Genomic DNA, 27,414 nt, shown 5'->3' with positions numbered 1-27,414 from the left:
AGTTTTGCCCATTTGTGGTTGTTTGGGGACTGTTTTTGATAATTTTGTGTGTCTTTTCGGTTTGATTCCGTGGCATGCTTCTGTTCCTTTATCATTCTCTTTTTGGACATTTTGTGCTCTTTGTGGGTCATTTTTTGTGTCTTTATGGTCACTTTGTTTGTCATTTAGCTGTTTTGTGTCTCCATGTGGTTCCATGTGAACCTCAGAATAAAATCCTGTCTTTCTAAGTGTAAAACGTTGCGTCTGTAAACCTCTCCTCCAGCTCGTATCTGTGCGTTCGGCGTCTTCAGATGATGAAACGGTGATGAGCAGCTCGTGTCAGACGTCTCCTCGGGGATCTGCATCGACCTGGAAAGTTGTTGTGCAGCAGCTCGGAGGTGGAAACATGCGAGTGAAGGTAGGGCTGTTGGACAGGCTGCCGTCTGCTGGGAGCCGCTGGACCTCTTTTCCCCGGTTTGATGTCGTGCTAATTAGAATATTAGTCAGCGAGCGTAGCGTCGCTGACAAACTTTATCCCTGCAGAACATCTCAGGGGTCGATTTGTGTGTCCTGGTCCTGAGTTCTTGGCTGAACGAAGCAGGTCGAACAAACAGCAGCAGGAGGCAGCGTTTGAAGAAGGAAAGCAGCTTCAATCAAGACAGAGTTCTGAACGGACAAAACACCAACCTGGAATAGAAAGTCCTGAACCTCTGGAGAACAACAACCAAGAAGAAGGACAGAACTCAGAACAACCAAGAAGCAGCAGAGAGAAGTCAGAAAATGTCTTCTATCAGGAGCTGAACAAAAGTCTCCATCCACCTGGAAAGATCATTAGATCATGAATCTTAGTCTCCAAAGACTCTTAGAACTTCTGATGGAATCATTCAAACACTGAACTGTGTCACAAAAACAATCATGAATTTTGGTTCTTTCATAGATTTATTAAAGGTTTCTGGAAGGGAGTGGATCAAAAAATAGACATACAGCAACCTGAATTATCAGTTTGTTGATGTAGAAAGTTGCATTCATCTAGTTTCCCAGTTTCATGACCTCTAAACGTCTCCTGAGTGATTCCCAGTCGACTACAGCTGCTGACTCCTCTGATCCAGTTTAAAATAGAACCATCAGATCCACTCATTAGATCAAAGTCTACAGAGCGAAAGTCTGAGGAGCTCAGCAAAGATCTGGAAAAGAAAATTACTGACTTGAACTCATAAGTTCCCTAAATTGACACAAAAATGCCAAAATTGACTCAAAGACAGCCTAAACTGACTGAAGAGACGTCTACATGGACAGAAATTCACTCAATAACTGTCCAAAATGACTAAAAACATGTATAAAGTTATTAAAACCTTCCCAAATTGGGGCAAAAACTGTTAAAGTCGAATCAAAATTTATCTAAATTTACTCAAAATACTCCAAGATGATTGAAAACATTTCGATAATAATTCAAAAACGGCACAAATTGATGCTGAAATTAGCCAAACTACCTCAAAATGCCCAAATGGACTCAAAAATATGTCTAAAAATATTCAAAAGTTGCCTGAGATGATACAAAAATGGTCCAAATAATAATTTTTTTAAAAAATCGACCAAAACTGTCATAATTGACTCAAAAACGGTCCAAACTACTGATGGAAGATGTCTACAATGACTTTTAAACTCACTTAATTGTCCAAAGTGACTAAAATATGTCTAAAACGTTTTTAAAAAATGACCCAGATTGACACAAAAACAGTGAAAGTTGCCTCAGAATTTGTCCAAATTTACTCAAAACTATTCCAAAGTGAATGAAAACATCTAGAATAACTGAAAAACTGAACAAACTGAAGCTAAAATTGTCCAGATTGACTCTAAAATACTCCAAGGTGGACTGGAAATAATGATTCTGAAATGGACTGGAGTCAGAAAGTCCACTTGGAGCCATTTCAAAGCCAGCTTCAGATCCCAGAGTCACCCGACTGTCAGAATAAAGTTCCCTGGTCCAGTTGTGTTACTGCCACCATCAGGAAAACACAAACTATCACCTGTGCTGAGAGACCATTGGTAGTCAGGATGGGTCCGAGAGTCAACCAAAATAACCATCAAGAAAGGCAGGTCTGGAATGGATGAGGGTGAAAGTGTTTGAATGATTCCATCCCAAAAGCTCTAGGAAGTCAGTTGCAGACTTTGGTGGTTTTTATAAGAGGATGGAGACTTTATTTCACTTCCTCTTCATAGTTGTGTCTAAACAGAGGTTCAGAACTTTAGATTATGCTCTGATTCAAACAGAAGCTTTAAACTCGGGGCCTTCGGGGTTTCATGGCTCCAGAAAAACAAGGTTCTTTCCTCCGTTCCTTGGTTTTTATTTAAATCTGCTCTGCTGCAGGTCGCTTTTTCCTCGTTTGTCACTTTCTGTCATTTGTCGCCTCAATCGGCGGCTTCAGCGGCTGAATTTTACATGACGCTAAACACAGCGGTGCGTCTGTGTGCAGGTTTAACGGGAACATGTCGAGGCTCCTCGTCCTCCCCCTCCATCTTTAAATCTGTGTCATTACTCCCGGCACATCCTTTGTAGAGACGCCAGCTTGGCAGCGCGGGAAGAAGCCAGTCGACGTGGTGTTTAGATGAGTGTGTTGTCGCAGGTACAACTAGGACAGCAGCAGGAGGACGAGGAGGAAGGAAGTTTCTGGGATCGAAGCGCTGTGAATATTCATGAGGGAGCGAAAGCAGGACGCTGACACCTCCCAACTCATTCCTTTTGTACTGATGTTTGCTTTTATTTCAGAAACACTCGACCCTTTCAGACGTTTAATCCTCGACTCGCCGCTAAAACAGGATTAGAGCCTGAAAGGAACACAGGATTAAGTTGCTGAGTGTCACTTTAAAAGGAATGAAGCTGCTGCAGCCAGAAAACACAAGTTTTGTGAGTTTTAGTCCACAAACATCTGATCAGATTCAGCAAATTAAAGCTGAAATATTTTGATTTGATGGAGTCGAAGTATTTCATGAACTTTTACTGACAACAGGTGAAGCAAACAACAACGAGGAAGCATGAAAAGACCAGACACAAACACAAATACAACGAGATATAGCATCAACACAAACAGATTAAAAAAAAAAAACACCTCCCTCTTAGACGTACACGACAATGACTGGGCGAAGACTCAAAACCACCAAAATAAGATAAAAATCACCAAAACAGCCAAAACACCAGAAAAAGATGCAAAATCCTCTCAAAAGGAGATAAAAATCATTACGTACAAAAGAACCTAAAATTATTACAATACGACAAAATCACCACAAACAGACTCAAAATCACCAAAGAAGAGACAAAACCACTACGATAAAGGGCCAAAATCACAAAAACAAGACTAAGACACCATGATAAATGCCCAAATCCCCCAATAAGTCAAATTGACCCCTACAAAGGTCCAAATCAGCAAAGAAGAGATGAAACCAGTACAATGAAGTACCAAAATCACAAAAAAAGACAATCACCACTTTGAAGACCAAAAAAATGGCCTAATAAAGACTAAATCACCATTTTAAATGCCCCGAAACCACTGCAAAAACATTCAAAATCACCCAAAAAAAATGTGACAATGACTGAAAGAAGGTTCAAAACTACCAAAAAAAGATGAAAATGACCAAAAAAGAGCTGAAATCCTCTCAAAAAGAGACAAAAATCCTTACAAAAGAACCCAAAATTATTATAATATGACACCATCATAAAGGCCCAAAGTCACCAAAAAGACAAAATCACCATAAATTCAAAATCGGAAAACCCAAACACGAGAAAACCAAAAGACATTAAATCAAAACACAAAATATAAAAATTTAAAAAGGAAAAAATCACAGGAATTTGCGAAAACCGCCATAAACAGTGATGAAACCAACATAAAAAGATTCAAAAACCACAAAACACAATGAAAAACTACAAAAATGGTCAAAACCATGACAAAAACACAGGAAATCCCCACAAGACACAAAACCGAAAGATGAAACTCCCAAAAAAGACAATATCCCAACAAATGATGCAAAACCGTCAAAAAAAAGATACAAAATCACCACAAAAAGATCCAAACTACAAAAAACATGACTATAATAGTCACAAAAAGATGTACAAATATCAACAAAAAGAAATGAATCGAGATCAAAAGGCACAAAATGACCACAAAGAGAAAAAAATCTCCACAAAAGACAAAATTCACCACAGAAAATTCTAAAGCAGCCAAAGACACAAAAGCATCAATATAAAAGCCTAATTTCACCACAAAAGACACCAATCAAACACAAAAGATGAAATCTCAAAGAACAAAGACAAAATCACCACCAAGAGATGCAAAATCACAAAATAGCCAAAAACTATCAAAAAAGAGAGGACAAAATGACAAGAGAAAGATTGTAAATCACCACAGAATGAGGTAAAATCCTCAACAAAAAGACACCAAATCAAAGCACAAAGATGAAAATCTTCAAAAAGAAACAAAATCATCACAAAAAGATTTACCATAAAGAGTCAAAAAAACCCACAAGAGAAAAAAAATCTCCACAAAACACAAAAATCACCACAAAAGATTCAAACCATCAAAAAAAAGACAGAAACTCCTAATAAGAAGCAATCACTGGAAAGTCTTAAAAACACCAAAGAACTCTCCACAAACAGACAAAGTCCCTGATATACTTTCAGAATCATAAGACCCTTCAGTGGAAAATATTAACGCTTGATGTTGGTTTGAATTCATGTCATTGAAGCTGGTTTTCCTCTGCTGGATTAACCGGTGCCTCTAAACGAGCTGACGTCAGAGTTCACAGGAAGTCTTGACGTCTCCTAAACCGTCGCTTCCCTCTGCTGACCGGCTGAGGTCACGTGACGCATCTCCGTTCGCCCTAAATCCTGTCTGAAAGGAAACGCTGCCGTGGACAGAAAACTCCGGTCCTGAGTCGCCTCTCCGGACGTCTCGCTGTCACCGGCTTTCATGCGGCGCTAACGTAGCTTAGCACGAGGACGGCTGAGCATGACGGCCTCATTCAGCGTCTCAGATTAACTCTAAACCCCGGAGACGAGGAATAATTCCGGAAACAAAGAGGAGCTGCAGCGACACGACGGAGGAGAACATCTGGATCAACATCTGCAGAGTCTCAGGACAAACACCAACCGTCCAACATTTGTCCAGGAAGTTATGAAAATAGAACCTCTAAAAGATGTCTGGACACTTTCCAAGAAGCTGGAAGCTTCTTCAGATCTTTGTTTACTGAGGAAAAACTTTAAAAACTGTAAATTACTGGGACAGAAAATAGTTTTCTAGGAGGAAATACTAGATTCTTAGTTAGAAAAGTCCTACGTGGGGGGGGGGACTTTAAAATGGAGAAACTTTAAAAGTAGAAGTACTGGGACTGAAAGTAGGTATTTAGTTTCTTCATCAGCCCACAGGTTCTTGATGGGTTAAAGTCAGGATAGAACATGATACTGCCTCCACCATGCCTTGATGGTAGGTTTGGGTTTCTTGAGGTCAAAAAAGATCCGCCCAAGACAGTCTGAAACCAAGCCCTAAAAAAGGACTAAAACCAGGACCAAAATCAAACCTAAATCAAGTCCTAAAATTGTCCAGAACCAGTCAAAGTACAAGTCTGAAACCAGTCCTGATTCAGGACCAGATCCAGAGTGAAATAAATGCCTGAACCAACTTTAAATCACATCCAAACCAGGAGAACCAATACTGAAGCCAAACAGAAACCAGTCTCAAGAAGCCCAGAACCAGTCCAGAAGCACTTCTAGAAAGCCTGAGGGCATGATACTGCCACCACCCAGCCTGAAGGTAGGTTGTTGCTCTTGGGGTTAAAAAATATACACCCAAAGCAGTATGAAACCAGCCCTAAACCAGTCTTGAAAAGGTCTGAAACCAGGACAAAATTCAAATCTAAACCAGTTCAAAAAAATGTTCAGAACCAGTCAGAATACAGTCTTTAAAAATCAAAATAAACAGTACGATATTGGGACCAAACCAAACCTAAACTACTCCTAAAAGAAGTGCATAAACCAGGTTCAAGGAAAGTCCAAAACCAGCCCATAATACAATCTGAAACCAGTGCAAAAGCTCTTCCAGAAAGCCTCGGGGCATGACACTGCCACCACCATGCTTGATGGTAGGTTTGGTGTTCTGGGCTTAAAAAAAAAAACAACATCCATCCAAAACAGTCCTAAACCAGTCTTAAAGAGGTCTTAAATTAGGACCAGAACCAAACCTAAACCACTCCAAAAATGTTCAGAATGAGTCAGAATATAGTCTGAAATTAGTCCTAAAAAAAGAATCAATAAAATCGAGACCAAAACCAAACGTAAACTACTCCTTAAAAAGGCCAAGATCAGCCCAAGACCGTCTGAAACCAGTCCTCTGGCAGGACCAGAGCCAGAGTGAAACAAATCCTGAACCAACTTTAAATCACATCCAAAACCAGGAGAACCAAGACTGGAACCAAACATAAACCAGTCCCAAGAAAGTCCAGAACCAGTCCAACATGCAGTTTTCATTATTCATTATTCTTATTACTATTATTATTATTTATATTATTTTTTTATTACTATTTCTTGTTTGTGAGTATATGCAGAGAGGGCTGCTTGTATTTTACTTTGCATCATGTGTGGTATGTGGTGATGTGTTTTATATGTTCTAATTGAAAAACCAATAAAAATATAGTTTTAAAAAAGAACCAGTCCAACATGCAGTCTGAAACCAGTACAGAAGCTCTTCTAGAAAGCCCCAGACCATGATACGCCACCTCCATGCTGAGTTCAAGTCAATGATTTTCTTCTTCTGGTCTTTGCTCCTCAGAATTTCCCTCTGTAGAGTTTGATCTAATGGTTCTATTTAAACTGGATCAGAGGAGTCAGCAGCTGTAGTCGACTGGAATCACTCAGAAGTTTAGAGGTCATGAAACTAAGGGCCGTTTACACGAGGACCATCTTAACAGAAAACGCAAAAGTGGCGTCTTGTCATTTCACGTTTAGACGAGCGGTTTTGAAGGAAATCTGCATATATACGGTGACTGAGTGTGTGGAATTCGATTGGATATGCATGCCAGACAGCTGGGTGGTGCTGTGATAAAACTCCACCATGTCTACGTGCATGCGTACTATCTCCCTTTTCGGATCTCTGCCGCGGTAAATGTTCATGAATGGAATCTGTACAGATTCTGTACGTTTGTTGGTACGACTCCTGTAGTGTACATAGAGCTGCCAGAGTTGCTTGAAGGTACGAAGGATGGAAATAATCACATCTTTGTTTACTTCCTTGTACCGGCCGGCAAACCAAAGCACCGCGCACGTATGTGACGTTATCGCGTATGCAACGTGGTCAGATCTCAGCAAAGTTTTGCGTTTTGCTGTTTAGATGGAAACGTAACGGCGGAGCGTTTTCTACTTTTCCACTCTTGAGGCCAGTTTCAAATTTTTGCGTTTTTAAGCCCCCAAAATGCCGTCCTCGTATAAACGTAGGGCGTTTTGTTGAAATATTTTGACGTTTTTACCTGCAAGCGTCTCATGTAAACGGCCCCTGAGATAATTAGATTAACACAACTTTCTACATCAACACAATTGATAATTCAGGTTGCTGTATGTCAGGGGTGTCAAACTCAGTTCCTGGAGCCCACTATCCTGCATGTTTTAGATGTTTCCCTCTTCCAACACACCTGATTCAAATGATCAGCTTATCATCAAGCTCAGCAGAAGCCTGATAACGAGCCTGATCATTTGAATCAGGTGTGTTGGAAGAGGAAACATCTAAAACATGCAGGATAGTGGGCTTCCAGGAATGGAGTTTGACACCCCTGCTCTATGTCTATTTCTGATCCATTTGGTCACATTTCCAGGGGACTTTTAATAAATCTGACAGATCCAGAGTAAATACCATCCATATGCTGATGATCAGCTCTATGTTCCAGCTGTGACTCCTCAGAGAACGAACCAACCACTCACATCAGCTGAATCAGCAGCTCAGAGTCTTTGTGGGTTTCTGTTAGTACGACTTTAAACGCTGACACACAACCTGCCCGAGGCCACACACACACACACACACACACACACTGACACTCGCATTAACACACACACACACACAAACATACAGTCGTCATGCTGATGCAGCAGAAAGATGTTTGTCGCGTTTTTATTCTTCTGTTCAAAAACTTTTCTCACTTTTGTTCAGCAGCTTTTCTACATTTTCAGCAGCTATCAGTCTGTTTGTGTGTCTTTGTGGTCATTTTTTGAGTTTCTTGTGTCATTATCATCATCTTTTTATGGTAGTTTTGTGTCTTTGTTGTCCATTTGTGTCCCTTTGTGGTAATTTTGTTTTCATTTTGTGTGATTTTGAGTCTATTTATAGTCATTTAGGCTTTCTATGAGGTCATGTAGTGTCTTTTTGTGAGTGTTTGTGGTAATTCTTTGTGTTTTTGTGTCTCTCTGTGGTTGTTTTGTGTCTCTTTGTGGTTGTTCAGTGCGTCTGTGAAATAAAACACATTTTCTGTGACTCCGTTTGTGTTCCTGTTGTGTGTTTAATGTGTGACAGCGGGTCTCGTACACATTTCATTTGCCTGTTCTTCAGGTTTGAACTGAAGCTGCAGCTGCTGATCCGTCACAGTCGCCGTGACGACTCCAACATCTGGACTTCAGGCGTCTGTCACCGAGCAGCTGGAGGGAAACTTCTTCTTCAGCGTTTCCTCCTCCAGACGGACGGATCAGAAACATTCAGTCATCTCCGTCTATGTCGACCCTCCAACCTTCTTCTTCTTCTTCACTTTCTTTGCTTTGCTTTTGCAGAGCGGCGAAGAGGGGGTGGGGTTTATCTCTGGAGGGGCAGGGCTTATCCTGTCTGCCAGGTCCTTTGGCCAATCAGACAGGAGGACAGGTGGAGGTTTGTCCACATTAGCCAATGGGAATGTTTCGGGAAATTCTGCCACCTGCAACAAGAACACGATTAAATAAAAATAAAGTTAGATTTTTTAATATTTTTTTTGGATGTCACAGTAAAAAAATTAACAATGAGACACAAAATGACCAGAAATACACAGAATACAACTAAAATACACAAAATATCTTCAAAAAACACAAACATAAAGACACAAACACAAATATCAAAGACACACAAAGACACACTAAAGAGACACAAAAACAAACAAAAGACACAAAAAGACACAACAAAGGGACAAATAGACAACAAAGACTACCAAACGACAACAAAAAGATACAAAAAGACATCAAAGAGATGCAAAAAGACATCAGAGAGACATGAAAGATAACAACAAAAATACAACAAAGGACAGCAAACAGACATAAAAAAACAACAAAAAGACACAAAAAGTTTACAATCCGTCTGAACAAACGAACGTGAAAAGCGTCTCACGGGACGAAGGCCTGGTTGTCACGGAGACAGACGTCCTGCAGCTCACTGAGCAGCGCCGTCACATGACTTCGGTGGGCGGAGACTTCTTGTTCCAGCCAACCAATCCTGGAGCTGCAGGTGTGACAGAGCTGGGAGACGGAGGAGAGGAGACTCTGTAGGGAGAACAATAATCAGTCGATCAGTCTATCCATCAATCAATCAGTCAACCAATCAATCAGTCAATCAATTTGTCGTGTATTTTCTATCTAGTTTCTGTAATTGTGTCTATTTGTATTTGTTTGGTCTCTTTTTTTCTTTTTTGTGTCTATTTTATATATTTTGTGTGTAGTTTTTCCTGGTGTGTCTATTTTATATATTTTATGTCTATTTTTCTAGTTCGTGTATATTTTATTGTGTTTTGTTTCTGATTTTACTGTTATGTCTTTTTTCCCTCCCATCTGTCTTTAGTGTCTTGTTTTTGTTGTGTGTCTCATTTCTTGTTGTTTTCTATCTGATTTGTTGTTTATGTCCTGTTTGAGTCTTTCGAACAGTTGTGCTTCTGTGATCCATTTTTCAGCTTTGTTCATTTTGCATCTTGTTTTTTGTCGTTTTCTGTCTCATTTCTTCTACATGTTTCCATACTTCTCCTCTCTACTCTTTCATCATCTGCAGAAAGATGTTTCACCATGCTGATGGATCTCCAACTATAGAAGATGTGTCACCATGCGGATGGATCTCCAACTACTAGAAGAGTGTCACCATGCTGGATGGATCTCCAACTACTAGAAGATGTTTCACCATGCTGGATGGATCTCCAACTACTAGAAGAGTGTTCACCAGCTGGATGGATCTCCAACTACTAGAAGATGTTTCACCATGCTGGATGGATCTCTAACTACTAGAAGATGTTTCACCATGCTGGATGGATCTCAACTACTAGAAGATGTTTCACCATGATGGATGGATCTCCAACTACTAGAAGATGTTTCACCATGATGGATGGATCTCCACACTACTAGAAGATGTTTCACCATGCTGGATGGATCTCCAACTACTAGAAGATGTTTCACCATGCTGGATGGATCTCCAACTACTAGGAAGATGTTTCACCATGCTGGATGGATCTCCAACTACTAGAAGATGTTTCACCATGCTGGATGGATCTCCAACTACTAGAAGATGTTCACCATGCTGAAGGATCTCCAACTACTAGAAGATGTTTCACCATGCTGGATGGAATCTCCAACTACTAGAAGATGTTTCACCATGATGGATGGATTCCAACTACTAGAAGATGTTCACCATGCTGGATGATCTCCAACTACTAGAAGATGTTTCACCATGCTGATGGATCTCCAACTACTAGAAGATGTTCACCATGCTGGATGGATCTCCAACTACTAGAGATATTTCACCATGCTGGATGGATTTCCAACTACTAGAGATGTTTCACCATGATGGATGGATCTCCAACTACTAGAAGATGTTCACCATGCTGAATGGATCTTCAACTACTAGATGTTCCACCATGGCTGAATGGATCTCCAAACTACTAGAAGAGTTTCACCATGGTGGATGGATCTCCAACTACTAGAAGATGTTTCACCATGATGGATGGATCTCCAACTACTAGAAGATGTTTCACCATGCTGGATGGATCTCCAACTACTAGAAGATGTTTCACCATGATGGATGGATCTCCAACTAGCTAGAAGATGTTTCACCATGATGGATGGATCTCCAACTACTAGAAGATGTTTCACCATGATGGATGATCTCCCAACTACTAGAAGATGTTTCACCATGCTGGATGGATCTCTAACTACTAGATGTTCCATCATGCTGGGTGGATCTTCAACTACTTGCTCCTCTGGTTTACCGTTTCTGCTGTTTTCATCTTATTTTATTTTCCTCCATATTTTCCATTCTGGTGATTTCATGAAAGGAAAACATGAATTTAAACCTTCTGTTGATTTGGGTTAAAACAGGTGAAAGAAAAACAAACAAAGACAGCCCCTCCCCTGGTACCTGGCACGCTGCCACCTCAGCAGCTCCCATGAGCTCTCTGCTCCACCAGCTCCAGCAGGGGCGGGGCTCAGCTGCCACAGAGCGCTGTGATTGGACGAGACTGTCTCTGACCTGTGGAGCACACAGCAGGAAGTCAGCTGGGTGTGTGTGGTGTGTGTGTGTGTGTGTGTGTGTGTGGGTGTGTGTGTACCTGTGTGCCAGTTCCTCTCTGCAACCTCACACAGCTGATCACAGCTTCCTGTTGCCTGTTGAATAAACAACAACATGAACAAACAAAGCTGGTGTAAGCAGGTATAAACAGGTGTAAACAGGTGCGCTGTCTCTGATTGGCTGCTACCTGTGGGCGTGGCTCAGCTCCTCCTCGGCTCTCTGCAGCTTCTCCTCCACCTGCTGCTTCTGCCTCTGAACCTCCGACAGGTGTTTACCCAGAATCCTCAGCGAGCGCTCCTTCCTGCTCACCTCCTGCAGGTACAGGAAGTTCATCAGTTACCTGAAGTCACAAAGAAGGGCAGAGAAGCCCATAGGTAGCACTGCACAGGCACACAAAACTAGAACATTAGATCCACAAAACCACACTACAGATAGGGCACAAAAACTACATAAAACACGCACACCTACACAGACAGACAAAACCACACTACAGACAACAAAACCAACACATAGACAGACAAAACTATACTAAAACATACACAACACACATAAGAGACATAAAATCCCCACAGACACATGAAATCACATCAAACTGACACAAAATTAATCCCAAAGAGACACACAATGGACACTAAAGACACACAAAATCCAACAAGCCACACAAATGCCACCCAGAAGACACACAAGGGTGAAGTTGCCCCACTGCTCCGTCTTGCAGGCGTCGGTTCAGACCAACATGCAAACACAGACCTGGTTGTGTACCTGTTGTGCGGCTCAGTGCGTGTTGTGTGTCCGTCGCAGTGCGCCTGTGTTTGTCCACTTCCTGTCGCCAGTGTGTGCAGCTGAGGGACTGTTCCTGATCAGAGCTGGGCCTGCTGCTCTCTGCTCAGAGCCTCACGGAGCTCTGCACAAACACTGTGGAAACGCTCCGACGCTGCCTGTATACAGACACACACACACAGACACACACACAGACAGACACACAAAGTGGATCGATCACTGAGCAGGCCAGAGGTCAGCAAACAGACAAAATCATCATAAACAGACAGAAAATGGGTCAAAACTGACGCTAAACAAAAAACAAAGACACACAAAATGAAATTAAATAGACACAAAAAACACCCACAAAAAGACAAAAACTTACAAATACTATGCTTGCACTAGGAATTTGAAATGAAGACCCACTGTGGCTCACTCATAAGAACAACAATGAGCCACAAAAAGCAACAAATTTCTGTGTCAGTGACAGCGGAAAAAATGGAGTCATTTTCCTGCATTCATAAAACAACACAAAACTAAGAGTTTTGTGTTGTTTTATGATCACAGGTTCTGTCTAAAAAGATGTGTCATCATTTTAAACAGTGAAACCAAACTAATAAAATGTAATGACCAACCAGTGTGTAATACTGGATTCTGCAAAAAAAACAACTGAATGCAGAACACTGGACAAAGAAATTCTCCACAGATATTTTTCCATCTAAATCTTTTCTTAACACATGAATGTATTAACTTGTTTATGTGTATATGAATGTATTTACTGACTTATTTAGTTCCGTTAACATATCAGAGTTCTGAGTGAGTTTTTCTTTAGAAAATAATACATATAGGCTATTAAATAAATGATATTTAAAAAAATAAAAAGCATTTAAATACTATTAAACAACTTAGGCATTTATTGAGTCACTAAATCCTGTAGAGTCTACGGCCACATTAGTCTGACTATAATCATCCTCTGGTAAATTTACAACCATGTACTGATGTCTCTTACCAAAGGGACTTCAGGAGATGATTAGATGATGATAAACTGTGACCTGCTGGTTGGTTCTCTCTGTTCTCATGTTTCTTACATGTTGGTCTCCTGATGCTGCCTGACTTCAGTCTATGAGCAACAGAAAACACAGTTTGCTGTACCTATTGCCAGGGTTCCAGTCTTCCAGTCTGTGCTTTTGAAAACGTTTTTGCTTCTTGGATGTGGTGGAGTTTCGGGTGTAGACATTTTTAATCACGGGAAGCAGCGTCTGTAACCAGGAAACCCGTGACAGGACCGGCAAACAGAAGTGTATCCGCTGGACCTCACATCGGGTCCTCCTACATAGTCTAAGGAAGATGAAATGGCTGCCTGAATATTTCCTGTGTTTTTTTGTTTATTATGCAGTTTTGATGCGTGTGTGACAGACGTGTATGGGACATTTATGAAAATACGGAACAATTAGCATCCCATATTGAATCAACAATTAATTCAAATAAAGGACGATTCCGTATTTTAAGGGACGGGTGGCAACCCTAGTCATGATCAAGATTCGGGTGGCTCCGCTATTTCCGACGGCTGCCGAGAGAAAAAGTTTGTTTTCTTATATTATCGGGCGTTTCGAAGAAAAAGTAAGTTGAACCCTTTTTGTTGCTTTTTGCAAAAAAATAGAGTGCCACTGTGGCTCACACGGTTCAGAATGACTGCGCCATCCAGCAAAACGATGCGCCAATGGTGCTGTGGCGATCGGCTATCGCAAGCCTAGAAATAGACACAAAAAACACCACAAAGAGACAAAACTTACAAAAACACCCACAAAGAGACAAAAACTCACAATAAGACCACATGTAGACACAAGAAACACACAAAGAGGCCCTATGTTGGTCTGTGTGCTTCATTTTGTAGTAGTGTGTGTCAGGTTTGTGTGTGTCCTCACCGTCCTGCGGCTGTCCTCCTCTCGCCGCTGTCCTCTCTTCTGATTGCTCCACCCTCAGGCTCCGCCTCTCCACCTCGGCCGAGTGCAGCCGTTGGCTGAAGAGCAGGAAGTGCTGCTGCAGGTTGGACACCAGGGCCTGCAGGGAGGACAGGTGTTCAGGGGACACACACCTGGACGGGTCTCCAAGGGCCGGACTCACCTTCACGTCGGGTCGGGGAGGCAGTCTGAGCGTGTCCGTCTCCACGCCGTCTGCCGATTGGTCCAGCGCTCCAGGAGCGGACAAAGCTGACCGAGCGGCTGACATCAGGTGAGGAGGGGCGGAGCCTGCAGAGTGACAGACAGATGTTCTAACAGCCTATTTATGGACACACAGGTGTGTAGGTATGGAGTACAATGATACCATGAGACAGCGCTCCTGCAGGTCAACATGGAGACAGGATGATGGAGGACAGACGCTCAGACGAAGCAGCCGATAACAGACAGCAGCTGGACCTTCATCCTGATCTGAACAAAGAAAAAACAAAATTATTCAAAAGACTCAGAACACAATGAACGAACAGAACAAAGAACACACAATATGAAAATAAAGAAACAAAACATACAAAAAAAGACAAAATCAAAGACAAAGACAAGAACGGACAACAGACAAAAAATTACACCAAAGCCACAGTGACACAAAAAATAAAACAAATGACAAAAAAAAATACCAAGAGACAAAAATAAATCAAAGGAAAAGACGACACTAAAGAGACACAAAAGTGCATTAAAGACAAAAAAAAAAAAACACAAACAACACCAAAAGACATGAAATGGGCTGATGTTGTTTCCCTCCTCATCAGTTGTTTACTGTGATAATATCTTCATGTTGTTTCCCTCCTCATTGTTGTGTTACTGTGATAATATCTTCATGTTGTTTCTCCTCATTAGTTGTGTTTACTGTGATAATACCCTTCATGTTGTTTCCCTCCTCATTAGTTGTGTTACTGTGATAATACCTTTCATGTTGTTTCCCTCCTCATTAGTTGTGTTACTGTGATAATACCCTTCATGTTGTTTCCCTCCTCACTGGTTGTGTTACTGTGATAATACCTTTCATGTTGTTTCCCTCCTCATTAGTTGTGTTACTGTGATAATACCCTTCATGTTGTTTCCCTCCTCATTAGTTGTGTTACTGTGATAATACTCTTCATGTTGTTTCCCTCCTCATTAGTTGTGTTACTGTGATAATACCTTTCATGTTGTTTCCCTCCTCATTAGTTGTGTTACTGTGATAATACCCTTCATGTTGTTTCCCTCCTCATTAGTTGTGTTACTGTGATAATACCTTTCATGTTGTTTCCCTCCTCATTAGTTGTGTTACTGTGATAATACCTTTCATGTTGTTTCCCTCCTCATTAGTTGTGTTACTGTGATAATACCCTTTCATGTTGTTTCCCTCCTCATTAGTTGTGTTACTGTGATAATACCTTTCATGTTGTTTCCCTCCTCATTAGTTGTGTTACTGTGATAATACCTTTCATGTTGTTTCCCTCCTCATTAGTTGTGTTACTGTGATAATACCTTTCATGTTGTTTCCCTCCTCATTAGTTGTGTTACTGTGATAATACCCTTTCATGTTGTTTCCCTCCTCATTAGTTGTGTTACTGTGATAATACCCTTCATGTTGTTTCCCTCCTCATTAGTTGTGTTACTGTGATAATACCTTTCATGTTGTTTCCCTCCTCACTGGTTGTGTTACTGTGATAATACCTTTCATGTTGTTTCCCTCCTCATTAGTTGTGTTACTGTGATAATACCTTTCATGTTGTTTCCCTCCTCATTAGTTGTGTTACTGTGATAATACCTTTCATGTTGTTTCCCTCCTCATTAGTTGTGTTACTGTGATAATACCCTTTCATGTTGTTTCCCTCCTCATTAGTTGTGTTACTGTGATAATACCTTTCATGTTGTTTCCCTCCTCATTAGTTGTGTTACTGTGATAATACCTTTCATGTTGTTTCCCTCCTCATTAGTTGTGTTACTGTGATAATACCTTTCATGTTGTTTCCCTCCTCATTTGTTGTGTTACTGTGATAATACCTTTCATGTTGTTTCCCTCCTCATTAGTTGTGTTACTGTGATAATACCTTTCATGTTGTTTCCCTCCTCATTAGTTGTGTTTCTGTGATAATACCTTTCATGTTGTTTCCCTCCTCATTAGTTGTTGTTGAACCTTTTTCCCCATTGTTGTGTTACTGTGATAATACCCTTTCATGTTGTTTCCCTCCTCACTGGTTGTGTACTGTGATAATACCTTTCATGTTTTTCCCTCCTCATTTGTTTGTGTTTACTGTGATTAATACCGTTTTCATGTTGTTTCCCTCCTCATTTGTTGTGTTACTGTGATAATACCCTCATTGTATTTCCCTCCTCCATTTAGTTGTTGGTTACTGTGATAATACCTTTCATGTTGTTTCCCTCCTCATTTGTTGTGTTAGCTGTGACTAAACCCTTCTTGTTATTTCCCCTCCTCATTAGTTTGTTACTGTGATAATACCTTCATGTTGTTTCCCTCCTCATTGTTGTGTTACCTTGATAATACCCTTTCCATGTTATTTTCCCTCCTCATTAGTTGTTGGTTACTGTGATATACTCTTCATGTTGTTTCCCTCCTCATTTGTTGTGTTACTGTGATAATACCTTTCATGTTATTTCCCTCCTCATTAGTGTGTTACTGTGATAATACCTTTCATGTTATTTCCCTCCTCATTAGTTGTGTTACTGTGATAATACCTTTCATGTTGTTTCCCTCCCACTGGTTGTGTTACTGTGATAATACCCTTGATGTTATTTCCCTCCTCATCAGTTGTGTTACTGTGATAATACCTTTCATGTTGTTTCCCTCCTCATCAGTTGTATTACTGTGATAATACCTTTCATGTTGTTTCCCTCCTCATCAGTTGTGTTACTGTGATAATACCCTTCATGTTGTTTCCCTCTCACTGGTTGTGTTACTGTGATAATACCTTTCATGTTGTTTCCCTCCTCACTGGTTGTGTTACTGTGATAATACCCTTCATGTTGTTTCCCTCCTCATTAGTTGTGTTACTGTGATAGTACCCTTGATGTTGTTTCCCTCCTCATTGGTTGTGTTACTGTGATAATCACCTGACAGATCCTGACCCTCCAGTGTAGCTGAGCCTCCACAGACACACACAGTCCAACCTCCTGTCTCCACTGGAACAGCAGTGTTGTGTTTGCAGCCAGCTGCCTCCACCTCCTCACCGCCTTCACCGCCCACACCGTCCTCCTCCACCTCCTCAGGGCCCTGCTCCTCCTGCCTCCGTGCTCCTGCTCCTCCTCCTGGGCTCCCAGAGCATCCCCCAGCCTCCTCACCTCCTCCTCCAGCAGCTCCAGCTCCTCCACACGCCTGCTCAGGAGGCTCTTCTGCTGGGACAGCCGGCCCAGGCGGAGGAGGACGTGTCGGAGGGCTCCACCCAGCAGGACGGAGGCCGAGCAGAAGGAGGAGCAGGCCCTACGACTCCTGGTGAGGTCGGAGGTCAGCGAGAAGACCAGAGACTGGAGGGAGTCACACTGAGACCGACACAGCTGGACACAGACACACAAATGATTAACCCTCCTGTTGTCCTCATTTACAGGCAACAAAAAATATTCTTTCCTTGTCTGAAAAAAATCCAAAAATTCTGCAAAATTCTGAAAATTTCTGAAAATTTGCAAAACCTTTAGGAAGAAAATTCAATAATTCCTTAAAAATGTCCTTTAAAAAGTTTTATTTTGAAAAATCCCCCAATTTTTTCCTTGTAATTCTTGTAAATACTTTCAAAAAATGAGTAAAAATATCTAAAGCGATTACATATATATCAGTAAAACTTAAAATATTTTCTTTAAGAACATTCACATAAAAATCAACCAAAATCCAGCAAAAATCGCTGGATTTTGGTTGATTTTTATGTGAATGTCCTTAAAGAAACATTTTTAACATTTCTTTTTTCACCAAAAAAATGTTCAAAGATTTTCCCAAAAACGTTGAAAATGTGGACGCCAGAAGTTTCACTGTGAAAAATTTTTTTTTTTTCACCTTTTCAAACTTAAATACGGGTCAATTTTGACTTGCAAGACGATACGAGGGTAAAAGCACAGTGGTGGCAGCATCATGACTAAAGCACGGTGGTGGCAGCATCATGACTAAAGCACGGTGGTGTCAGCATCATGACTAAAGCATGGTGGTGGCAGCATCATGACTAAAGCACGGTGGTGGCAGCATCATGATGTGAAGCACGGTGGTGGCAGCATCATGACTAAAGCACGGTGGTGGCAGCATCATGACTAAAGCACGGTGGTGGCAGCATCACGACTAAAGCACGGTGGTGTCAGCATCATGACTAAAGCATGGTGGTGGCAGCATCATGACTAAAGCACGGTGGTGGCAGCATCACGATGTGAAGCACGGTGGTGGCAGCATCATGACTAAGCACGGTGGTGGCAGCATCATGATGTGAAGCACGGTGGTGGCAGCATTATGATGTTACTCAGCAGCAGGTCCTGGAAGGCTTGTAAAAGCAGAGGGTCAATGAAATCCTGGACGACGACCTGATGATGAGACTTGGAGAAGATCAGTTTTCATTCAGACGATGAGTCGAAGCAAACAGACAAAGATCCTCAGACATGGTTTGAAGGCAACAAGGTGGAAGTTCTGGAGAAACTTAGAAAAGTTCTATTCACTGAGGATCCCCGTGGAACCGACAGAGACTCTTTATATCGTTTCACATTATTTTAGTAAGTTGTTGCCTTCAAACCAGATTAGATTGTCCCTGATTCGGTGTTGAAAGGCAGCTAAAGGGGTAAAACTTCCTGGGGGTGTGAACACTTCTTCTGGGGCCTGGATGTCCCTCAGGTGTTCCTCCCTCAGGTGAGCAGCTCCTCGTGGATGGAGATGGGTTTTAAGTCTCCCTGCAGACGTCTTCCAGCTGAGTCAGCTGCAGGTTTGATGATGAAGTTTCTGTCCCTCTGAAGAGGAACTCCAAATCTAGCTTCACTGTCCCGAGAGCAGAAATCCTCCTGACAGAAGTATGAACAAGTCCACCACCGCTGACAAAGAGGACGGATACTGAAACTGATGTTTTTTAAATGAAGCTGTAAAAAACTGGGGATTGTTTTAATAATCAGTTAATGTGATGTTCATTTTATTTTCTCAGTGAACAGCTTGGTGTTTCTACAAACAAACACTGAAATAAAGCAGTTTCTTTCCAGTTCTGCTGGAAAAAAATATTTAATGACCATTAAAGCTGTAAAATGTCACGTTTTTAAATGAATCATGTCGTGTGTTTCTTCGTGGTTGTTTTCATGTTTTTGTGGTTATTTTGCTCTCTCTGTCGCAGTTTTTGTGTATTTGGGGGAATTTTGAGTCTTTTTGTGAGCAATTTGTGTTCTTTGTAGTGGTTTTTGCATCTTTAAATCTTGTTAACAATGATACTAGAACACAGCAGACATCAGTGTTTTATGTATTTTTATGTCTTGCCATCATGCTTCATATCTGCTTGTGCCAGTGCCAAATTACATGTCTAGTCTGATGGACACAAAGCTCCATGCTGGTCTCTTCAGACCAAACAACCTTCTTCCAGGTGTCTTCAGAGTCTCCACATGTCTTCTGGTGAACTCTAGTCCACATTTAATTTGAGCTTTTTCCATCAGAGTCTTTCTCTTTGTCTCCATAAAGCTTTGACTGGTGAAGAACAGACAACAGTTGTTAGATGAACAGTCTAACATCTCAGCTGCTGAAGCTGGAACTCCTTCAGAGGACTCATAGGAGTCTTGGTGGCCTCCTCACTAGTCTCTTTCTTCTCAGTCTCTCAGTTTTTGAGGACGTCCTGCTCTACTCAGGTTTACAGACATGTCATATTCCTTCCACTTCTTATTTATTGATTCAACTGGAATCAGAGAGTTTCTTGGAGTGTTCTTTAGCCTTCATGGTGTAGTTCTATCCAGGAGTACTGATCCACCAGAGACTAGACCTTCCAGATCCAGGAGTCTTTGTACTACAATCACTGAGACACATTCATTGACCTCAGATGGTTTTGGTTTACTAACTGTGTGACTTCTAGCACCACCTGAGGCAGCCTAGTTCAGTTCGGTGAGTCACTTTAAACTGACCATGACTCATTGTTGAACATCTGCTGAACTCATTGTTGTGTGTTTGTGTGTGTTTGTGTTACCTGCAGCTCTTTCACAGTCTTCAGGTGTTGGCTGTTCCAGGCCTCCTCCCTCCTCTTCACACTCTCCTTCAGTCGAGACAACACACACTCCTGACTGCGCTGCAGCTCGCGCACACACACACTCTTCTTGTGATACACACTCTGCAGGTGGGCGATCTACAGATGGAGAGAGAGAGGACAGGTAACCATGATGACCATTCACCTGGAACATCATCTCCCTACATCAGAATCGTGAAGCATGGTGGAGGCAGCATCATGGATCACTCGATCCTTTCTCTTACTTTGTGCTAAGCTAATAAGTGGCTAAATTTGGCATCAAATGTTGAAGTCAGAAATTGTGACATGAGGAAAAACAGTGAAAGTGGGTCAACAGGCAAATCTTTAGGATTATACTGTAGAAAGTATTGGATACATAAATCTATAATTCTCCAAATATCTTTATAAATATCCACATTTCATGTGACAAAACTTTGAGGCAGATCAAAGATGACTGAGCAGAATTAGCTTCAATAATTTAACGATGGATCTCATGATCTTCCGTTACAAACTCACCTTGTCGCTGGCCTTCTGCAGGTTCAGAGGTCAGCTGGTCAACCTGCTCGCTGATGACGTCACACAGCTCCGGCAGGTGAAGTTACCCAGAATGCTCTGCGGGCTGCTGGAGGAGGACGCATCCGGCCAGCAGGCGCTGATAGAGGCAGTGGAGGAAGGTCAGCCGGGGCCTGAAACAGCAGCAGGAGGTTTGAGTATGAGGACAGTGTCTGGTGTGATCACCTACATCCAGATAGAACACAAACATTAACAGAATCTAAGAAAACTCCTTCCTGAGTAAAGCTCTGCTGTGACCTTTCACAATAAAACTAAAGTTCTAAACTACGAAGCAGAGCAGATAAAAAACTGTTTAAAATGATAAAACATTTGTCAACAATATTTAAATGAACGGGTGGCAGCAGGAAGTTAAAACTTATAAAGTGTGTCTCCTATCAACATAAAATCATTAACAAGTTATCGTCACGTTACGCTGCTGAACACAGCCTTCTTCAAGAGATTCAGCAAAACATAAAGCAAGTTTTCTGCTACACAAGCAGTATTATATTTGCCTGAAACCATTTTAAACTGGTCCAATACGACAATAAAATGACTCGGAAACTCGGCCAAAACCCAAGAGTTGTCTCCAATGACTTGTCAAGCTGACAAACATTCATCTATAACGACTTGAAACTGTTTAAATCAGCGTTTCTGCTCACCGTAGACTCTTCCTGGTGCTTTCGTTATTCTCCTGGACTTCCTCCATCCTCGGCTTTTCTCTCTTTATCCAGCTCGACTCGGAGGAGCTCGACTCTGTTTTGACCAATCAGACGCCTCCTGACGCAGCCGATCACCTCCTCCTCCAATTGGACGGAAACCAGCCGAGACTCCTGGAGACAAAACAGAACTGACAGTCGATTCTGGAGCAGATTTACAGACAGAAGGGACCTGTGCAGATACGTTACAGGTCATTCTGAACGCGGTACAGGGTCATTCTGGACAGGTCATTCTGGACAGGTCATCTGGACACGTACAGGTCATTCTGAGAGGTGCATTGCTGACAGCTTACAGGTGTATCTGGTCGACGTACGAGGTCATCTGAGACGCGTTACAGTCATTCTGGACAGGTCATTCTGGACACGTTGACAGTTATTCTCGACGCGTTACAGCCTAGTCTGGGATGCGTACAAGGTCATTTTGATCACGCTCAGTCGTCTTGAATGCGTTACAGGTCATTCTGGGACAGGTCAGTCGGACGACGTACGAGTCATTTCTGAACACGTTACAGGTCATCTGAACGATTTACAGGTCATTCGGAACCATTACAGGTCCATCAGAACATGTACAGGTCATTGCTGAATCATGTTACAGGTCATTCTAACATGTTACAGGTCATTCTAAACGCCGTTACAGGTCATTCTAAACGCGTTACAGTCATTCTGGACACATTACAGGTCATTTCTGAACATGTTTCAGGTCATCCTGAATGCGTTACAGGTCATTGTTGACACGTTACAGGTCATTCTGGACACGTTACGAGTCATTCTGAACACGTTACAGGTCATTCTGAACATGTTACAGGTCATTCGGAACATGTTACAGGTCATTCTAAACGCGTTACAGGTCATTCTAAACGCGTTACAGGTCATTCTGGACACATTACAGGTCATTCTGAACATGTTTCAGGTCATCCTGAATGCGTTACAGGTCATTGTTGACACGTTACAGGTCATTCTGGACACATTACAGGTCATTCTGGAACACATTCAGGTCATTCTGAACATGTTTCAGGTCATCCTGAATGCGTTACAGGTCATTGACATGTTACAGGTCATCCTGAATGCGTTACAGGTCATTGACATGTTACAGGTCATCCTGAACGCGTTACAGGTCATTGTTGACACGTTACAGGTCATTCTGGACACATTACAGGCCATTCTGGACACGTTACAGGTCATTCTGGAAAAGTTTTGAGGACTTGGTCCAATTTTGTCATTTTTTTTGTCAGTTTTTGTGTTTTTCTGACAGGTTTCAAGTCAGTTTTGACACATTACAAGTCATTTTGGTCATGTTATTGTGATTTTTTTTACAAGTTTGTACAGTTTTCAAGTCATCTTGACCACGTTACTGTAATTTTGACAGGCTTTCAAGTCGTTCTGGACAAGTTTGGAGTCATTTCGACAAGCTGAAATACTTTTGACCAGGTTTTTGTTATTTCTGACAAGTTTGAGACAGTCTGGGCAAGTGTCAAGTCTTTTTGTACAAGTTTTGAGTCATTCTGGACATGTTTCAAGTCATTTTGGACACATTTTTCATTCTGGCCAACTTTGGAGCAAACAGAGACTTAGAAACAGTCTGAGTCTTGTTTACCTCTATCTGACTCTTCTGATCTGATGCCAGCAGTCGAAGCATCTGATTCTCATCCTGCAGCTTCTGTGATGCAAACAGCAGATCCTGAACCTGCCACAGAAAAGAGGCAACAAATCAAACCAAATCCTCTGATTAAACCTGGAAATGCTGCTGAAATCAAGCAGATGTAACCTTTTGGTCGGCTTCCTGCAGTCTGCGTTGGTCAGAGCTGAGCGTCGTCCTCAGCAGCTGCAGGACTTCAGCAGAAAGACTCGACTCCCAGCATCCTCTGCTGGCTCACCTGAGCTGCCGTGTTGTTTCAGGAGCTCTCTGATCTGATTCATGGAGCCAACGAAGGCTTCGTCTGCTTCACTGCGACTCTGAGCTGCCTGGAAAACACAACAAGAAAATGAACGGGTTTACATCTCTGACGATAAAAAGAGGTTCAGAAGCAGGAGTCATTTTGCACAAGTTTTGAGTTGTTTTGACAATTTTTAAGTCATTTTGATCAATTTAAAGTCATTTTCCATAAGCTTTGAGTGGTTTTCTGACTTTTTTGCATCGTTTTGGAGAGATTTTAAGTAATTTTGCACATTTGGGCAATTTTGAACATATTTTAGAAATTTTGCAGACACTTTAAAGTCATTATCCCACACGTTTTGATCATTTTGGACAGGTGTTAAGCAATTTCACAAAGGTTTTAAGTTGTTTCTGGCATTCTTTGAGTCATTTTGGACAGGTGTTAGCAACTTTCACAAAGGTTTTAAGTTGTTTCTGGCATTCTTTGAGTCATTTTGACAGGTGTTAAGCAACTTTCACAAAGGTTTTAAGTGTTTCTGGCATTCTTTGAGCATTTTGTACAAATATAAATAATTTTGAAGAAGTTTTGAGTCATTTTGTACATTTTTTGAGTCATTCTGAACAAATTTATAATAATTTTTGCACAAATCGTGAATCGTTTTGAACAAGTGTAAGTAATTTTTAAGTTTAAGTCATTTTGGATAATGTCTATGTAATTTTGAACAAATCTGAAATCATTCTGGACAATTTAAAGTCATTTTGCACAAGTCTTAAGTCATTTTTTGCCATTTTGAAGTCATTTTAGACAGGTTTTAATTAATTTTGCACAAGTTTTGGAGCAATTTTGGACAAACTTAGTAATTCACATCAGTTTTGAGTTGTTTCTGACATTTTTTGAGTGATTTTGCAGAGTTTTTGAGTCATTTTTTACATGTTTTGAGTCATTTTGAACAAATCTGAAGTCGTCTTGGACAAAGTTTTGGTCATTTCCAAGCATTTATGTTCACAAGAGGAGACGAGTTTGGAATCAAAAACAGAACAAGGTAATATCTTGCAGTATGTGGAGGCCTCCGTTTGTTCCCATTATTTTTCTGATTTCTTCATCATAACTGTGTTCAGACTGCAACCCTTGTCCAAACATATTTTTAATCTAGTTTATTGTCATGTGACAGAACACGCCTCTCCTCATGATGTTCGGTTCCACAGAGCTGCAGGTCTTCAGATTAACCCTGTTCAGACTTCACAGGTTAGAAATGTGAGCTTCACCTGCTGCAGCAGCGACTGAGTGTCGGCGTGTCGTCTCTTCTCGTCCTCCAGCTGCTCTGAAAGGTCGGACGCCATCTTTCTTCTGCGTTTCCATGGCAACGCTCGCATCAGGACCGACACTGATCGAACTCCGTCTGCAGCCTGAACACATCATTTAGGTTTATTCACTCAGTGAAAACGATTTTGGTTTGTCTAGATCATGTGAGACGTATCGGTCCATCAGAATAACACTCTAAATTACAGAACATCTTTCAAAAAACAACTTGAAATATACAATAAGTCCAGAATAAAAAAAATTCCCCTAAAATGACATAGAAATTTGCAAAATAAAAGTTTTCCCCCAAAAACACAGGAAATTGTTCAAAAAGACTGAATATTTTCCAAAATGACCTAAGGTTTTCCAAAAAAAAGAGTCCAAATTACATAGATGACAGCAATTGTCCAAAATGTCATTAAATTGTCTGAAACGACTGAAGAAGTATACAAATGACCAAAAATGTGTCCAAATTTAAAAATAAAATCCTCACAAAATGGCATAGTATTTGACCAGAATGACAGATTTCCCCCCAGAACAACAGGAAGTTGTTCAAAAAGACTGAATGTGTTCCAAAGACTGAAAAATTGTCCAAAAATATTTTAAAAACTGTTCAGATGGCATTGAATTGTCCAAAATGTCATGAAATTGTCTAAAAAGACAAAATCCTTTTCAAAATTACATAAAATATAACCCAAAAAAACCAGATTCTTGTCCAAATAAAACTATCTCCCCCAAAAAGCCCTGAAAATTTGGTCAAAAAATATCTAACAACTGTCTGAAATGGCATAGATGACATTAGATTGTCCAAAATGTCATTAATTGTCTAAAAAGACGAAATATTCTTTTCCAAAATTACATAAATTTGTCAAAGATAACAGATTGTTTCGACAAATTACATAAAATTTGTCCACAAACAACATCTTTGTCCAAAATTTGTTCAAAATAAAAAAAAAAACCAAATGAGTTGAGATTCTCAAAAAGACTGAAAATTGGTCCAAAAACTTTTAAAAACTGTCTAAAATTACCTAAAATTGTCCAAATGTCATTGAATTGTCCACTGGTTCTTTAAACCGGCTCTGTTTATTTCCAGGTTTATTCCATATTTGATCACTGATGCTGGTCTTATTGATCACTGGTCATGTTCTCACCGCTGCAGAGCGCGCTCAGTAGCGTCCCTCCTCTCTCTCTCCTCCATGAACTGATCTCTGAGCAGCTTTCAGGCTGCAGAGCGCCTCCTGCTGGCCGGATCGCTCCACCGCCACCATGGCCTCCAGATCTCTGAGCCTCAGCTGCAAACACAGAAAAAGGCTTTAGTTACCATTTATTATTAGATAGACAAGCTTTATTTATCTATTTATAAAGGCTATATGTATATTTATTATACAGAACACATTTATTTCTTCACTTCAGAGGCTTTACTTTGACCTTCCACACGTTATTATTTTGACCGTTAAGCTGATTCAAACGCAGGTTAAAGGTTAATGAAGTCTGGATATTTGTGTGTATTTGGGCGGCCTATTTCTGCTGCTTTCACTGATTTTCATGACAGTACAGTTACTTGAAGACTTGAACATGGAGAATAAATACATTTCCAGTTTGTTTTCAGCTCTGAACTGACTTCATGTTCATCCACAATCATTTGTCCAACAGAACAAACACAGAAACACACAGAAGCCACATGAAAAAAGTCCTAATTTACCATTTAAACTGTCTAAAACTGCAGAAAATGATTGAAATGACAAAATATCTACTCAAAAATAGAGCAAAATGTATCCAATATGTGCCTAAAATGACAGAATATTGTTGAAAAAATCAGGAAGGAAATGTGTTCAAAATTAAAATAAAATCAATCCAAAGATGACTTAGTTTGGTTCAAAATGTTCAGGAGATTTAACCCAACATCAATCAAATATTGGATAAAAAGGACAGTAAGCCATCCCGATCACTGAAAATCTGTCCAAATTGGACATTAAAACTGTAAAAAAAATGACATGAAATCATCGAGTCACTGAAAACAAATTCAGAAAATCAATGAAAATGTGTTTTAAAACTGCCAAAATCATCAGTAATGGACTAAATGTGTCCAAAATGGCAACACAAGACCTAAGATTAGTCAAAAAACCCACAATTTTACCAAACATTCATGAACATTTGTCCAGCAGGAGGCAGAAAATGGATAAAATGACAAAAAAGCAGGTCTTAAAGTGAATGAAAAAACTGCAAAAAAATGACAAATATTGTGAAAAATAAATGAAAAATCTCTAATCTGACCCAAAAAAACCTGCAATGTGCTTCCAAAAATGAAATAAAATTCAACTAAAATGACTTAATTTGAGTCTACAATGCCTAATAAAAGTGAATTCAAATTTTGTAAAAAAATAAATAAATCTGTACAAATCATCCACGAGTGACACTGATAACATGAGATGCAATGATGTAAACTCGAATATAAACCCCAGTCTGCAGGTGTGTTGTTACTGGACGATCTCAGACGGTGAACTTGGTCTCCAGGTGAGTGGACTTCT

General features: G+C 40.7%; 1 protein-coding gene and 1 long non-coding RNA gene across 2 annotated transcripts; both read right to left on the bottom strand.

The window, feature by feature from the left end:
- Positions 1 to 14,629: 14,629 nt before the first annotated feature.
- Positions 14,630 to 20,620, bottom strand: LOC127530245 (uncharacterized). Its single transcript, XM_051944765.1, has 4 exons — positions 20,612 to 20,620; positions 20,410 to 20,565; positions 17,345 to 17,785; positions 14,630 to 14,701 (listed from the first exon to the last, which is right to left on the bottom strand). The coding sequence occupies exons 1-4, from the start codon at positions 20,618 to 20,620 to the stop codon at positions 14,654 to 14,656; spliced, it is 654 nt and encodes a 217-aa protein (XP_051800725.1). The 3' UTR covers positions 14,630 to 14,653.
- Positions 20,621 to 21,661: 1,041 nt separating this feature from the next.
- LOC110970446 (uncharacterized) lies at positions 21,662 to 26,175 on the bottom strand. The gene is made up of 5 exons (XR_007939951.1): positions 26,038 to 26,175; positions 24,853 to 24,993; positions 23,479 to 23,675; positions 23,308 to 23,397; positions 21,662 to 21,827 (listed from the first exon to the last, which is right to left on the bottom strand). It is a non-coding gene; the product is annotated as an uncharacterized LOC110970446 (long non-coding RNA).
- Positions 26,176 to 27,414: the final 1,239 nt, after the last annotated feature.

This window comes from Acanthochromis polyacanthus, chromosome 24 (genome assembly GCF_021347895.1).
Source record: "Acanthochromis polyacanthus isolate Apoly-LR-REF ecotype Palm Island chromosome 24, KAUST_Apoly_ChrSc, whole genome shotgun sequence".
Lineage (NCBI taxonomy): Eukaryota > Metazoa > Chordata > Actinopteri > Pomacentridae > Acanthochromis > Acanthochromis polyacanthus.
Note: the sequence above shows the minus strand (reverse complement) of the source record. Positions and strands in the feature narration are given on the sequence as shown.

Coding starts and splice junctions, on each gene's coding strand:
- LOC127530245 (XM_051944765.1), bottom strand. Junction 17,786..20,409: donor AGACTGTGAAAGAGCTGCAG/GTAACACAAACA, acceptor GTCTGTGTCCAG/CTGTGTCGGTCTCAGTGTGA. Junction 14,702..17,344: donor GGAGGGTCAGGATCTGTCAG/GTGATTATCACA, acceptor TTCTTTGTTCAG/ATCAGGATGAAGGTCCAGCT.